Genomic DNA, 16,672 nt, shown 5'->3' on the forward strand with positions numbered 1-16,672 from the left:
AAAGTGTTAATAACAATATTAAAGAATGCTCCAAATCACTAATAATTAGAGAAATGCTAACCAAAACAGCTCTTTGGGGGTTTCACCAACAGCAAACTGGCAAAGATCATAAAAGACGGGAGTAGTTAACAATAGAAGTGTTGTGTGAAGATGGATACGTTAATACTCTGTTGGTGACCAGTCAATCAATAAAACTATTTTGGAAAATTGTTTGGAATTATGCAAATAAAGTGACTAAAAAGTCATCAATCAAAAAGCATTTATTAAGAAACTACTATGTGGCAGGCACTGTGCTAAGTCTCCCCCAAATCTTCCAAAACCCAACAACAACAAAAAACCCAGCCCCTGCTCTCAAGGAGCTTACAGTCTGATGAGGGAGACAACATGCAAAGACATTTTACATATAAGATAGAGGATAAAGTGTAGATAGAGAATTCACACCTAAGTCTATACTCTCTGATCCAGAGATTCTATTACTAGGTACAAACCCTAAGAAGATCACTGTTAAGAAAAAAGTCCCAGTTAATTTTGGGCTCTGCTCACTTCTTGGGGGGACATCTGGCCTGAGTTTCTGTCTTTTTATGACTTTCTGCTGTTTTCACAGTTTAGTCTGGGGGCCTGCAAGATTTGGTGCTTAGCGCTTCCCAGCTGGTATGATGTGGAAAGAAGTTTGCTCATGGTCCACCTGGTAGGAGTTCTGTAAGTTCCTGAGAGAGGTTTGAGTGGATGTGCTTGTGTCAATAGCCTGCTGCTGGGCTCAATTACTGTTAACTTTCTGGGTGTTTCTGGCAGGTTCACAGTGATTGAACTGTCGTTTGGTGTTGGTTTCCTGCCGTGGTTTTCCACTGCAGGTTTATGTGCAGGGCTAAAGGTTAGTTTAAAGATTAGCAAAAGGTGAGTTTCTCCTCTGTTCTTGTGCTCTTGGCCCAAGATTTTTATAACTTGTCCCTTGCTTGTTACAATCTCAAGTCTCTCTCCCTTGTGCCCACTCTTCTTTTCTCTGAAATAGTGACCTGGAACTGGGTAATGGGTGACAGTGTTGCCAGCTGGCACTCAATCCTGTTCCCAGGCCTGGTTCAGGGGGCCCCTGGGATCTCTGTCTGCCCTGGTGCTTCCAACCCTGGTATTCAACCTTAGCCCCTTTACTGTCCTTGGGCCCTAGAATGCTTTCCACTGCTGCCTCTGCTGTCCCTGCACTGTGCTCTTGGTCAACCCTCACCCAGTGTCCATAGACCTCACTATTTTCTTAGGCTGCTCTGGACTGGAAAAATGACTCACTGTGATTTTTTTCTGGCTTTCCTGATCAGAATTTGGTATAGTACATTTTCTAAGTTGAAGACATGTGCTGACTGGGTAGAGCAAATATGCTCTCACTCCGCCTCTGATTTAAATTTTTTTTTTAAGTCTTTGAGAAAGGTAGTGACATGATTAGAACTGTTTTAAATAGCTTAATGTGATAGAAGTGTGTAAGAGGCACTGGAAATGGGGAGATGCTAGAGTTTCTTTTACAGATCCAGGCTCTATAATTACAATTTCCTGAAAAAGTCAATGCCTCAGAACAATTCTTTAACTACTAGACTGTACGCTTCATTAGGACAGGGATGGTATCACATCTAAAAATCATCACTCAATTTGAGACTCACAATTTCTCAAAAGAATTCACTCTATCAATACTGGGCATAACAAGTAGATGAATGCCTATTGTCTAGACTATTATATGTAGTTGGATGGATAACCCATAAGATTGGTTCATCAGTACACATATCTTGAAAAGGCACTGCATAAAGACAATGAGCTCAGTGGTCCAGAACTGAAAAAGAAAGTGGGCTGAATTGCTTTGGGAAACCAATCAGGGCCTTTAATGACCCCAAACTTCTCCCTGAAACAAAGTTCTACTCTTTTACATCAATATTCTTCCCAAGATGCCACATGGCTGTGTCACAATACCACAGCCTCCAAAGAATTAAAGTGGAAAGGGTAATTAGCAAAATACATGGTGGGTGTGAATAGGTTTACTACAACACCAACGAATTGTGTAAGAGAAGGAGCATAAAGGATGTCATTAAAGAAATGTATGACCAGAAAAGAATGTGGTTCTGTTCTGTCATATAGAGAAGGGGACAAATGATGGATCGTTTGCTTGCAACATCTGTATCCGTGCAATGTCACAAGGGCTCCATCGCCAGAGCCGCCATCGGAGCAGCTGGGTGGCTCCCGTGGGAGACTGAAGGGAGGCCGTGGGGTTGGACGGGGATGCACAGGACAAGACTCAGAAGAGGTCGTGATCTGTAACACTTAAGGTGGATCACCTACTGATCCTTCCAAGGGTCTTAAGTATCTGCCCTGTGGTCTAACTCAGATCTCTGCACACAGTAGGCGCATACTACATGCTTGCTGAATCAAAATGTAACTTTCAGCTCCTCCCCTCCCCTCAGCCTTTCACTGCTTTCGGGCCCTATTAAAGTGGCAATTCGGGGACTTATTGTAGTCTCCTTCAGCCTCGTATTCCTCCCAAAGCCCCTGGAGGCCACTCTCCTTCTCCTCTTCCTCCTCCTCCTCCAACCCCACCGCTCAGAAGCGGCTTCCCTAGATTTACCCCCAGGAGACCTTTCCCGCCCTCCCCCTCTCCTCCCAGTCGTGCCTCGTGGGAGGGGTTAGACGCCCCCCTCCCACTTCTTCCGTGCTTGGAGATCTCTCCACCACCCCCTCCCCCCGAGTCCCCTCAGTCACTTGCCTCTGACACCCCAGGGAGGAGGAGGAGGATGCCGCACCCACGGGGCTGCCCCGAGCCCTGTCAGCTCCCGAGAGTCCCGAAGAGGAGGTTTACATTCCGGGTCAGAGGGCGGGGCCTGCAAGCCGGCGGCTCTTCGCTTCCGGGGCGGGGCTGGCGCGCCGAGTGTGTCTCTGTCTCTCTCCCCCGCCTCCCCCTCCCCCCCACCCCGGCCGGCCCGAGCAGCAGAGGCGGCGGTGGAGGCGGCACCGGCAGGATGAGCGGTGAGTGGCGGGGCCCGCCCCGTGCTGCCCTTCCACCTGGACCCCGGGGCCGGGGCCGGGGGCCGGGGGGCCGGGGGGCTGGCCCTCGGTCGGAGCACCCCTTGCGGTCCCTCAGCTGTCACTGGCTCCTGCCTCTCGCTCCTGCTGTACCTGTCACCTGCTCCCCGGTTCCCCGGGCGGCTCAGCTTTCGCTCCCTGGGCCCCCCAGGGGTCCGACCTCCGGACGCCCCACGGGGTCTGACCCTTGCTCCTCAGGACTGCTACATGTCTGATCCCTTGTTCCACGGGACACCCACATTTCTGACCCCAGCGCCCCAGGACCCCACATGTCTGCTCCCCAGGACCCCCACATGTTTGATCTCCTCCCGAAGTCTGCTCCCTAGGCCTTCTGGGTGTCCGACCCCCAGCCTCCCAGGCCACTTACCTGAGCCTCCTACTCACTAGTATCCTCCTAGTCATATGAGCTCCACCTTCCCAGACCCCTCTACATCTCTGACCCTCCCTACCCCCATGGCCCCCTTGTGTCTACTCCGTGCTCCCCAGGGCCCTTCAGTTATCTGACCCTCAGCTTCCCAGTCCTTCTACTTGTCCGACCCTCCTGCTGTCCAGGATCTTCTCAGGCATCTGACCCATCCCCTGCTTCCCAGAGGGCCCCCTTCTCCATGTCTGACCCCCCTCTACTCTCCATGACCCCGGTGTTTACCCCTTGCTTCCCAGACCCCCTTAGTTATTTGACCCCCATCTTCCCAATCCCGTCATTTGTCTCATCTCCAGCTTTCCAGTCCTTCTACTTGTCTGACCCTACCCCTGCTCCCGTTGACCTTCTACTCTCAGTCATTTGAGCTCCAGCTTCCCAGGCGCCCCCACATGTCGCACCACCCCTCCCCTTCCCATGGCCTCCACATGTTATTGTTTGCTTTTTAGAAACCCTCCTCCTGGTCTTCTACTTCCCTGTCCCGCTTAGAATCATCCAGTCATCTGACCCTCAGCCAGACCCACCACATGTCTGACCCACCCACTCTGACCCACATAATCCTCATGTGTTTACCCCCTGCTTTTCAAGCCCCCTTAATTATCTGACCCGCACCTTCCGGTCCCTCCAGTGGTCTCATCCCCAGTTTTCCAGTCCTTCTAGTTGTCTGACCCTCTTACTCCCTAGTATTCTCCCAGTCATATGGTCCTTGACTTCCTGGTCCTTCTTGTCTGATCCTCTTACTTCCTAATGTTCTCTCAGTCATGTGACTCTCAAGCTTCCTAAACTCCACATATCTGATCTCCCCTGCTTCACATGACCCCCATATGTTTACCCCTTGCTTCTCAGGCCCTGTTATTTATCTGACCCTCAGCTTCCCAGTCCCTCTAGTTGTTTGACCCTCCTACTCCCCAGCCTCCTCCCAGTCATCTGACCCCCTGATTCCCAGTCCCCTCAGTTGTCTGACCTTCCCTCCACATGATCCCCATGTGTTTATCCCCTGCTCCCCAGGGCCCCCTAATTATCTGACCCCTCCCCCCAACTTCCCAGTCTTACTTGTCTGATCCTTCTAATCTCTAGTGTCTTCCTCGATATCTGACTCCTCTGCTTCCCAGTTTCCTTAGGTGCTTGATCCCTTTGCTCTTCAGGCCCCCTGCCCCAAGTTTACCTCTTTTGTCCCATGCTTCCCCCACCACGTGTTTATTCCCTCCTTTTCAGGTACAACCTCCCCTCCCCTCAGTCTTCTGATTCCCCGATTTCCAGGCTTTCCACTCTATCATCCTCCTACTTCAATCTCCTTTATATTATCTGACCCTGTGCTTCTGCGTCCCTTCCCCCAAATTTTCTAATCATCTACTCCTCTTCTCACCCCGCAAGTTGTCTGTTTACCCCTGCTCCTCAGGCTGCTGCCCCTCTGTTTCTCAGTCCCTCTCTGTTTGTCTCTTCCTCTTTGCCCCCTAGTCACTTCTAGTTGTCTGCCTCCTGCTCTTTAATCTGTTCTTGTTGTCTGACACCCCTGCTCCCCAGTGCACCCTAGTTGTTTCACCCCCTGCTTGTTCCCAGTCACTCCCAGTCGTTTGATGGCCTAGGCTCATGTTTTTCCTTTATGCTCTTCTGTCCTCCCTTCTCTCTGAAGTTATTGTTCTTTGGGCAATCTAGTTTTTCAGTCGCTACTATCATTTTCTTAACCCAGCTCCAACAGTCTCAGGAGTTGACCACTCTGTCCAGCTATCATTCACGTCTTGCCCAGGGTTTGACACCTTCCTTTCCTCTCTACTTTCTGTCATCACCATTAGCTGGGATTGAGTTTTGGGGTGTTCTACCCTAAGCTTCTTGGTTTGTGTGGAGGAGCCGGAGGCTTTGTTTTTTGGTTTGTTTTTGACTTGGCTCTAGGTTTTGGTGCCTTGGGTTGGCCACAGTCTCTGCTATTCTTGAAATGTGAAGGATCCTGCTCTTATTTTGTTGCTAAGTCATTCCTGAGTGTTTGTGTGTCTGGAGATGGGAGTGACTCAGGAAAACAATTGTGTGGATCTGTCATGGATTTATTTGTCCCAGCTGATCTGGGATCAGATTTTTTTAAAGTATCTCCTTTGGTCTGTTCCAGCTCTAAATCTATGGGGATGAAATAACTTAACCTGTCCAATCTTGAATTTCCTCATTTGTAATATAGATAGTAATATCTGTAGTACCTACATCACAAAGTTGTTGTGAATTGCATATGGTGATGTATGTGTTATGCTTTGTAAAGTCAAGCCCACAAGCATTTATTAAGGGCTTACTTAACTATACGCGAGGCACTGTGCTAAGCACTGGGAATAAGAGAGCGGAGAGAAATGAAGGCTTGGCTGGCCTGGACATTGCCCTTAAAATGAAGGATCTGGGAGGAACTGACCAATCAGAAGATGGGGTTGTAGGGGCAAAGAGAATTTCCAGGGTAAGAAGGCTATGATGGCATGAGGGGGAAAGTTTGTAGAATCAGCAATGGAGCTTCTAGAAAAGTAAAAGTAAATTTTGAAAAACTAAATCAGTTACTACATTATTATAGTTTTTGACTAATAAGATATGCATGCTAAGCAATTAGAAAACAAAATAGCATATAATTTATTTTTGTTGATATATTGTATTGTTTTTGGACAGACACTTCCCAACAAAATCCCCGCTCCCCTAAAAAATACATTGCCTACCTAATAGCATGATTCCATGCCATTTTCCATTTTCTGTAGTTTACCAGATCTTAACAGAAAGGACAGATGTGTACTTTAATTTGGTCAATATGATCACAATATTATTCATCTTATATGACTTGGATTTGTTGCCTTTTAGCATTAAGACAGTATACTATACATGCTAAGTTGTGTGAGAAAGGAAATATTTCCAGTGAGTGTTCAGAGAAGGGAGATTAGAACGAATTGGAGTTTACCAGGCCTCATGTGGAATATAGGACTTGACATGGTTCTGATTCATATCAATAGGCATTGCTTTAGTGTCTTCTGTGTGCTACATGTGAGATACAAGACAGGTATTACGTAGAGATATTAATTTCAAGGAGTTTGTAATTCTAATGGAGAAAACAGGTGTCTATTCTGATGCAAGGCCAAGTGTGATCTTAGATTTAGACCTAGAAGGAGCCTCAGAGACCATCTAGGCCAGCTTTCACATAAATTCAAAGAATAGGGCAAAAAACCATAAAAAATTGATGAGGGGGAGATCACTTTTAACCGAGAGGCCTCCCAGGTGACTTTGTAGAGGAGATGGTGCTTGAGTTATGACTTGGAGGAAAGGAGAGACAGCAATCTTTGTGGGTGTTTTCCTTTGTGCTGGTCTGATCCTGTCAACCCACTCTTTTACTCAGTATACTACAATGTTTCATATTACTTCTAGGATGAAATAGATTTTATTTAAATTTTTGTGTCAATATTCATTAAGGAAATTAGCCTATAGTTTTCTTTCTTTGTTTTGACTCTCTTTAGGATAAAATTTAAACTCCTTTGTATGACATTTAAAACTCTCCCCTTCCCCCTCCCCCTTATCTTTCTGGTCTTATTACACACTATTCCTCCTTCAAATACCCTACCTATGGCCCCATGTTGGCCCATTTGCCATTCTTACACGTGAAGGTGAGTTCTTTCTTTCATCTCTGTGCCTTTGCACTGAGTGCCCCCCTGCCTGGAATGCTCTCCCTCCTCACCTCATCCTTTAGTCTTTGTTTTCCTTTAAGACTCGGTTCAAATGCCACTTTCTGCAGGAGGCCTTATAAGATCTTGTCTTTATACTCCCCCCCCAGCCCCCCAATAACTCTTTAGTGGTTTTCCCTCTAAGGCTTCCCTTTACCCCCTCTAACTTCTTTCTATTCTGTATGTTTCTTTAATGTATGGATTTACCTACATGTTATCTTCCCTCATTAGAATATAAGTTCCCTTAGGGCAGGAACTGTTTTTGCTTTTTCTTTGTATCTCCAATGTCTTGGCATACAGTAAACGTGTAATGAACACTTGTTGACTGAGTGTGTGTTTTAGGGGGAGAGGAGAAGGAAGAAATCCATCCTGGTCTTGGCAACAATGGGACCAAAGGCAAGTAGAGGACAGAGAGAATTGGAATGGGAAGTAGTTCAGTTTGAGTGAAAGTTAGGATACATGGAGTGGCATGAAATAACATTGGAAAGATAGATTGGATTCAGATTGTTGAGGGCTTTGAGTATCAGGATCAGACATTTATACTTGGTGGTGAAGTGGGGAAGAATCCAGATTTTTTGAGTGTTGTAGTCAAAGCCGTTCTTTAGGAGGTTCTTTGCCTTTCTTTTCTGAAGTTGGCTGTGTTTAAGGGAGTTTGGGGAAGCAATTATAGATATCTTAGGGACTCCTCTACTTTGAGAAATATTGAGGTTTCTCCAGTGCCAAGGAATTCTGACTTGTTTCACGTCTACGTAACTTGATAGGATCCTACACAGAAAGGACTTGGTTTATTGGCCTGACTTGGGGAGTTCCGGGAAGAAGAATTGGTGCTAGGAGCTTCGTCATAACCTGTATCTTTGAATAAGATTCTCTCACAAATCCCCTCTCCTCCCTCAGGTTTGGTGACACAGCTTTCTGTGGTTCTTCTCCTAACTGTCTGACCACTTGTTCTCAGTCTCCTTTGTGGGATCATCATCTATCCCACTTTCCAAGCATATGTGTATCCCAGGGCTCCATCCTGGGTCCTGAGCCCCCTGCCCTCTCCTCTCCCTTTTTTTGTGGATTTGATGATTTCTGTAGATGACTCCCATATCTATGTATCCAGTCCTTATTTCTTCCCAGAACTCTAGTCTTGAATCACCATTACCTGCTGGAAATCAGATTTAATCTCAAACTTGATGTGTTTAAAGTGGAATTTAAGCCCTCTGAGCCTTCCTTTTCTTATGCATAAAATGGGTTTGATAATACTTTTCTTCTTGGTGTTATTTTGAGTATCAAATGAGACACGTATGAAGTTTTTACACTAATGATAGTTTCCATTGCTTTTACTCGACCAAGAGACTCTGGTAAGAAAGGTAATAGAATTAAACATCCCAGTTTGGATCCTTAACACTCTATTATTTGACATTGGTAAACAAAACTGACTGTAGTACAGTATTAGAGAAAAAGAAAATTGACTAAGTTGATCTGATCATTCCAAATATAAAGCAAAGGATGTCTTTAACCTTAAAAAAAAAAAAACAAAACAAAAACAAATGAACAACAAGAAAAATCCCCAGAGACCTAAAATAAAAAAAGTTCTTTGAAAAAAATTGGAGATTGAAAGTGTGCTTTTCCTCAGACCATGACAGATTTGGAAAGAGAACTCTGATATTGTTATAAGGGGAAACCCATGGTACTTTTCAGACCTTATTGGCAATAGAAGACCAGAAACAATGATCTGGCACTAGTAGCATTGTTAATCAAGGATTCAAGACTATAAAATTAAATATAAAGAGCTTCACCCTCCCTCCTCACCAGTGGTGGTGAAACCCATTTTGAGCTAAAGATCCCGATAGTCCAAAGTCAGTAGTCAGTCTCAGTGTTAGTAATAGTTCACATTTTAAAAGTACTTTCTTCAAAACACTCTTGTGAATTATGGATTAGGGTTACAGAACAGGAAACTGAGGCTCAGAAAACTTATGTGCAATGTCACATAAGTGGTGAATGGGTGACATGGAATTTAAGACCTGCAAATCTATTGCTCTTTCTACTCCAGTGGAAAAAGCTTTGATGATCCATGTTACACAGATTAAAACTCATTTTTAACAATCTGATGTGTAGAAATGTTTGAATCTTTCTCTTAAGGTTAAGAAATATTGACTTTCATTTATTTCTCATGTCTGTCAGCAAGCATTTATTAAGCATCATTATGTTCCAGACACTGAGCAAGTGTTGGGAGTACAAAAAAAAGCAAAAAAAAAAAAACCAAAACAACATGATCTCTGCCCTCAAGATGCTCACACTCTAATGGGGGAAACAACATGTAAACAACTATGTACATACAATACACACAGTGTAAATGGGAGGGAAATCTCCAGCAGTGGGGGGAATTGGGAAAGGCCTCTGTAGAAGGTAGGATTTGAGTTGGATTTTGAAGGATGCCAGAGAAGCCTGGAGGCAGAAATGAAGAGGGAGAGCATTCCAGGCTTGAGGCATAGCCACTGAAAAGGCTTGGAGTTGAGACATAGAATGTCATGTTTGAGGAACAGTAAGAAGACTGAAATAGAGTAAAGGGAGGAGAATAAAGGCTAAAATTGGAAATTAGGACCAGGTCAGGCTGTGAAGCTCTTCAAAAGACAAACAGAAGATTTTACATTTGATTCTGGAGGTAGTAGTGAGCCACTGGTGTTCATGGGAGGCAATGATGTAGTCTGATCAGCATTTTAGGAAGATCATTGTGGCTTGCATGGAGGATGGCATTTTGCTAGGGTCGGGGATGGCTTCATGTGGGGAGAGACTTGAGGCTGGAGATCATCCAGAAGGTTTTGGTAATTGTCCAGGCATGAGATAATGAGGACCTGCACAAAAGTGGCAGCTGTATGAGTCAGAGACAAGGGCATATGTCAGAGTGATATTGTGAAGGTAAAAACAACAAAACTTGGCAACAAAGTAGATATGGAGGGTGAGTGAAGTGACAAGTCAAAGGTGACACTGAGTGTAGGAGACTAAAAGGATAGTGGTGCTGTCAATAAATAGTAATAGAGAAGTTGAGAAGAAGGGAGGGTTTTGTGGGAAAAAAAATGAGTTCTGTTTTGGACATGTTATATCTGAGTTTGGTTACAGGACAAGTCAGTTCAAGATGTCCAATGGGTGTTTTGGTGGTTCAAGACTGGAGGTCAGGAGAGAGATGAGGGCTGCTTAAATAGATCTAAAATCATCTGATTAGTGATGATAGTTGAACCCATGGAGATGATGAGATCAAGAAGCAAGATAATATAGAGTAATTGGTAGTCCCAGCTCATTAAGTAATTCTTCACTCATTTATCTAAAAATTATTTTGCACAGAAACCCTCTGAGGATAGATTACTATTATCCTTTTCATGGACAGAGGAGGTAAAAGTACAGGTGAAATAACTTATGAAGTTCACTAGGTGAAAACACAGTTTTCATTTCCTGAGTTTTGGACTTGAGTTCGTTCATTGTCCTGTTGTGCTCTTCTCTTCTTGTGCACATTTTAACAACATTTACATGTTCCAGTGGAAATTCTGAATCTGTCAGACATTTTTATTTTCTCCTTGGTATTGACTGTGAAATCTCAGTAAGAGTATTATGATGTAAGAGTGAAGAATCAATGGAAAGGGACCTGAAATTAGCCAAGATAACATCCTTAAGCATGATTTTGTCCTTAATGGTGTGTGTTTTCATAAAAAGCAAGGAAAGTGATGAGTTCATCAGTCATTTACAAAAATGAAAGTAGTACATGATATATTAGGATAGAAAATAAGAATTAAATATTGATCAATGACAGTGGATTTGAACACTGAAATCCTAATGAATACAGTTATTCACCTCGATTACTTGATGATAGGGTAAGTAGTAAGGAACTAAGCTTTTCAGGGCAGAAAAATGTTGAAATGACTTAATTGCTATTGCCTGTTATTGAGTTTTATACAGCATTGCATAATTTTTTTTAATATTCTTAGGGTTGTTTCTTGGCGTTGCTTGCAGTTCTTATGTTTTGGTGGATTTTTATGACTTCGCATCAGGAGGTACCCTATTCTGTCTGAATGGTGGCACAGTGGGAAGAGTGATGGATTTATAATTAGAAACGATGGGTTTGTGTTTGAGCTTTGCCATTTTCCTGTGTGGCCTTGGGTAAGCTACTACATCTCTCTGGGCCTCAGATCCTCATCTGTAAAGTATAGGAGAGCACAGAATCATAGCTGGAAGGAACCTCAGAGGCCGTCTAGGCTAGCCCTCTCGTTTTTTAACGGGGAGATTGGTACTCTGGAGAAATTAAACGGCTTACTCAAGGTTGCATGGGTGGTTAATGTGAAAGGTGGACCCAGGTCCTTTGGCTCCAGAGTTAGTTCACTGACTCATCCTGTAATGACCATAAAGCCCTGGGCAGCTTCAGAATCTGTTCTTCAGTAAGACTTTGTCTGCTCTCACAGGCCAGGTTGTAATGTCCAGTGCTCTTCTGCTGTGTTGTGGAGAGTAATCTTTCTCATTGTCTTGGCACTGCTATAGTGCATAACACCATAATATTTCTAGCATGTTCTCTGTATTGACTCAACAGAGCAGGGTTGATGAGCTTTCAATTCACTATCCGATTGTATTACTGATAAGCCTAGAAATGCCATCATTTCACCTTTTAGCCTCCTAACTTTCTATTGTCAGTGTCACTGAGGATCAGAGATCAGAGACCTAGAAATTTAAAGAGTCCTAAGAGGACCTCTAGTCCATCTTCCTCATGTAACAGATGAGAAAGACAGGCCTAGAGATGATAAGCCACTTGCTCTCAGCCTCACAGGCTGTAAGAGACAGAAGCAGGATTCAAACCAAGGTCCTTTCTCTGATTCCAAATCCAGTCCTTCTTCCAGTGTACCATGATTTAAAGTAGAGTCAGCCTGGGAATCAGCTAAAGGACTTGCAGTGTTGTGACTTTTCATTTATGACTTAGTGTAAAGAAATCCACCCTATGTGATTTTTTTTTTCTTGTGTAATAAATATTAGTCAAAGAATCTTAGAACTGGAAGAGCCATTATATAGCCACAATCTAAAAAAGCACAAGCTGTTGATATTCCTAATCAAACCAGTGAATTTTATATTTGTACTTTAATGCTTTCCCAACCGAGTTAGTTTTGGCTGTGGTGGCATGTGTATTTAAAAAATACAAAAACACAAACCAGTCTATGTGGGTTTTTTTTCCCTTGATCTTAAGGCTTATTGATTTTTTTCTTATTTGGGTAGTTATGGTTTTTTTTTTGGTCTTTTTTTATATATTAAGATTATTGCTAACCAGTTGCTGCTTCCATTAGAGTGACAGCTGCAAGAATCCTCCATTCTTGCAAGTGCATCTAAGTAAGAATTTTCTGGATACTTTGAATTCTTTTAATGTGGGTACTCCTTCCTGTGGTGCATATTGCAAGCTGGCTATACCTTCTCATTTTTAATTTATTCATGTCCTCTTATAAATCTGCCTGAGGAGGGACCTCTTCTGGATAACCAGACATTATATAGATACTAATTGAACACATAGGCTATCCATTGGTTATTCCTCATTTGTGATTTAAATTTAATTATTTGGAGATCATAGTATTCTATTTGGTGTGCTCATTTATATATTTATTTATTTTTTGGATGTGCCAGCAGACCCTACCGAAGATGATAGATTTAGAGCTGAAAGAGACCTCAGAAATGTCTAGTTTGATCCCTTCATTTTACTGATGAGGAAATTAAAGACCAAAGAAATGTAACTTTGCAAAGGCCACACATGTAGTAAGTAATTGAGATGAGATTTGAATTCATCAACCTGCAGACTCAGAACCAAGAATACATGAGTTCAAATTTCATGTCTCGTGGTTACTACCTTTGTGACATTGGTCAAATCACTTAACTCCTCTAAACTTGTTTCCTTATCTGTAAGATGACGATTTTAACTGGATGGTCTCTGGGGTCCCTTCCAGCTTTAGATTTATGATCCTATTAGACAGTGGAGAGAGTTCTTACATCAACAAAATACCATATTCTTGGCTTGTTCCCTTTTCTTATTTTATGATTCTCAATTATACAGCATCACCAAAAAGAACACTATTAAAAAGATGAGCCCTTATTTCAGGGAGAAACTTAGGGTTATTAAAACTACTGTGCAATTTTCTAAATATAATCTAGCCTGTCCTCATGTTCTGGTCTCAGGTTGCTTGCCATCTACGGTGTTGGTTTGAGATACAGGTACTGATTAACAGAAATTTCTTCATGCTGGCAACCAGAACCAACTGGAAAAACAACCCTAAAATGCACCTTTGAATCAGTTTTTAAATTCACAATATGACTGTAATATAAAAGTAATTAAGACATTCTGTTGAGTGTTACTATAGTAGCTAGACAGAAATTCAGAATTGGAAAGGACCTTGGAGGTCATGTAATCCAGCCCCCAGGATTTGGGGTCTCATGCTCTTTCTCCTGCACCTGAGACTGCTTAATGGGGCTCTTACTCCAGGTGCCCAAGGAAAGGTAGCAAAGGGATTATTATTTATGTGTGTTTAGGAGAAAGTGTTACAGCCTATTGGAAAGAAGCTCATTCACCTGGAAAGGAGGGAGGGAAGAGGAAACTGGTGGGGAATAGAGGTGAATGGTTTGTATGGAGAGATTGAATACAGACTTGAGTTCACAGCCCCTGTAGCCAGCCAAAGCCCAAATCTCTTCCTTGCTTTTCAGCCAACAGAGGTGGGGAACCTGTGGCCTTGAAACCACATGTGGTCCTCTAGGTCCTCAAGGGCAGCTCTTTGAGTCCAAACTAGTTCTGTGAAGTTTGGATTCAGTCAAAGGGCCGCCCTTGAGGACCTAGAAGGCCACATGTGGCCTCGAGGTCGCAAGTTCCCCACCCCTGAATCTGAGCTCCGGCTTTCTTCACCTTTTTCTTTCCTGCTTTACTGAAGGAAGCAAAACTTTTTTTTGCTCTCTATATGTCCCACCTTGAGGCAGAGCCTTGGTTGTTCCTTGCTAGTTACAGACCTTCTGATAAACAACTCTATTGATTGTCTATTCAGCCTAATAATGTCTGGACAATCGACATTATTGACTTGGTTTTTCATTTGTGGACAGTAAGGCTGTATTCTTCCACGTGATTGTAACTTTGATTTAGGAGACTCTGCAATGTTCCAGGGCAAGGCAGCTCAATGTCATATAAAAAAAGGAGTATCTGTAGTACCTCAGTGTCTATAGGGGTCTCCCCATTAATTCGGATTCGGTGCCAGACGTCATTCATGACAGTTGCAAACACCTTTGGTGAACATATGTCTTCATATTTTATGTTGAAATTGTTATGTAATAATTAGAGGGTTGTCAAATAGTTATTTTTGTCGTTAAGGCTTTCAAGGAATCTTATATGATTTTTAACATATGCATGGGAGACAATTTATTGGAGAAGATATTTTAAGGCAAAATTTTACTCTATAGAATGAAATACTTTTTTTCATAGCCAGTAAGCACCGAGTGACATTTTTATTTTTCAGTAAGCTGTGTATTTGTAAAGATATGGTTTGCTATAGAATATTATTTGTGAAAGCCTTCATTGGGGATGTCCTCAAAATCTCCATTGGGGATGTAGATATATGTTCATAAAAGATATTGCAAATACGGTTAAGTAAACTTATGACTTGGTAATTATTGATATTTTCCAAATAATCTTTTTTTGATTATAAGGTCCTTGATTTTTTCTGTGCATAGTATCTTCCTTTTCGGATATCTTGAGAACTGTTTCCTCAAAAGTCTCAGAATTCTGTTGGGTTCAGAATAAACTTTCTCAGAATACGTTGTGACTACTCCAGCTTATTCCCTCCTTTTTTTTTTTTATTTTGGACTATATGTATTCTCCCATTCTCTACATTTTCCACATCTCTCTTTTCTCTTTGCGTGGTGGTTCGGTGGTCAGTGGTGAGGAAGGGAATTGGTTAAAAGTCATCCTGATAGATCTTTTATATTCTTTTGACTGTTGGTTGTCCTGCCAGTTTAATCCTTAAGTGCCCTTGGAATGATCTGGCTAATTAGGTTTCATGCCAGGTGTTCTGTGAACTTGTTTTGCTTCTCACTGTTTTCTAAGGTGACATTGCCCATTTTATGTCTTCTTCCTTCTCTGTAAGATTTTACGGATGAGTTTATATATTAAACTCAGGCTGCTTTTGGTTGCCATTTCTCCATGCTTGGTGAGAAAGTCAAATGTTTTGCTGAGGTGGTTTTTAGATTCTTTTGGATTCTCTGGTGTGGTGATGGATCATTTTAACTTCTTTAGGAAATGGTGGTAGGCTGACTATCTGTGGCTCTTTTTTTTGTGTGTGAGGCAATTGGGGTTAAATGACTTGCCCAGGGTCACACAGCTAGTATCATGTGTCTAAGGCCATATCTGTGGCTTTTTTTTAAAAAAAAATTATTTTTAACCCATTTTCCATATTTGTTGGAGGATAGGTTGGAGTTGCCTTATTTTCAGGTGTAGCCCTTAATTTTTCTTTCTCCTAATTCAGTTTTGATTTTGATTTTTGCTTTTACCTGCTAATGACTTGTCTATAAATTGGACACCCAGCTTGGAAGTCATTCCTATATTAGAAGAGTCATTTCCTGCCTGTTAGTTATCTTTTTTTTTTTTTTTTTTTTTTTGTGGTGAGATTTGAGGTTAGCCATTTCTGGTACTTTCAGAGTTTCTTCTTGAAGGATGTATTAATGATGGATATACAGCTTCTGTATGTATAGCTTTTGGATTTATTTATTTTTAAACCTGCTCATATACACCATTTAAAATAAACCTTTTCACTCATATATGTTAGTAAATATTAATAAAATATGTATATATAGTAGAACAGAAAAAGAGGAATATACATGAAATTCCAAATCTCTATTAGGCACAAGTTGCTTTTCTTTCAAATATGTAGTAAAGTTAACATGTAACTTTCAAAGATGTCTTGCTTTTCTATGATTATTTCTGGCTTTCTGTTTTCTTCTGTACATTAAAAAATGCTTTTGTTTTTCTTTTCCTCATGCTACTATATCCATATCCCTCTTTCTTTTTGTCACACCTCATAAAATCTTTAGGAACACAATCTGTACAGGTATTGAGGACATCCTTGAAGTTATGATAGAAAAGGCAGGCTTTTACAAAAAAAAAAAATGAAGAAAAGAAAAAAAAACCCTTGTTACAAATACGTGTGGTCAAGCGAAACATTTCTGCATTGTGGCCTTTGTATATATTGAAGCAGCTGGTGGTGTAGTGGCTAGAGCCTTGGGTCTGGAGTCAGGAAAATCTGATTCTGAATCTGGCTTCAGACACTAATGAGCTGAGTGACCCTGGGAAAGTCACCTAACCTCCTTCAGATATAAAGTGGGGATAATAATAACATCTACCTCATTATAACATCTACCTCATCTACCTCATTATACACAAGCACACCAGCACACACACATACACACAATTCCAAAAGTCTTAGTGCCAATCCTTAAAGCTTAAAACTTTTGGAATATCCTGTTATGTAAGTATGCATATATGTGTGTATATGTGTGT

At 42.1% G+C, this 16,672-nt stretch overlaps 1 protein-coding gene across 1 annotated transcript in view; it reads left to right on the plus strand.

Moving 5' to 3' along the window:
- Positions 1 to 2,937: 2,937 nt before the first annotated feature.
- Positions 2,938 to 16,672, plus strand: part of SNX29 (sorting nexin 29) — a 636,216-nt gene continuing 622,481 nt past the window's right edge. Inside the window, exon 1 of the mRNA XM_027839088.1 lies at positions 2,938 to 2,994. Coding sequence (XP_027694889.1) covers positions 2,988 to 2,994 — 7 coding nt within the window. The 5' untranslated portion in view covers positions 2,938 to 2,987. The remainder of the gene's footprint in view (positions 2,995 to 16,672) is intronic.

Source organism: Vombatus ursinus, unplaced genomic scaffold (assembly GCF_900497805.2).
Source record: "Vombatus ursinus unplaced genomic scaffold, bare-nosed wombat genome assembly UNPS02014832.1, whole genome shotgun sequence".
Taxonomy (NCBI): Eukaryota; Metazoa; Chordata; class Mammalia; order Diprotodontia; family Vombatidae; genus Vombatus; species Vombatus ursinus.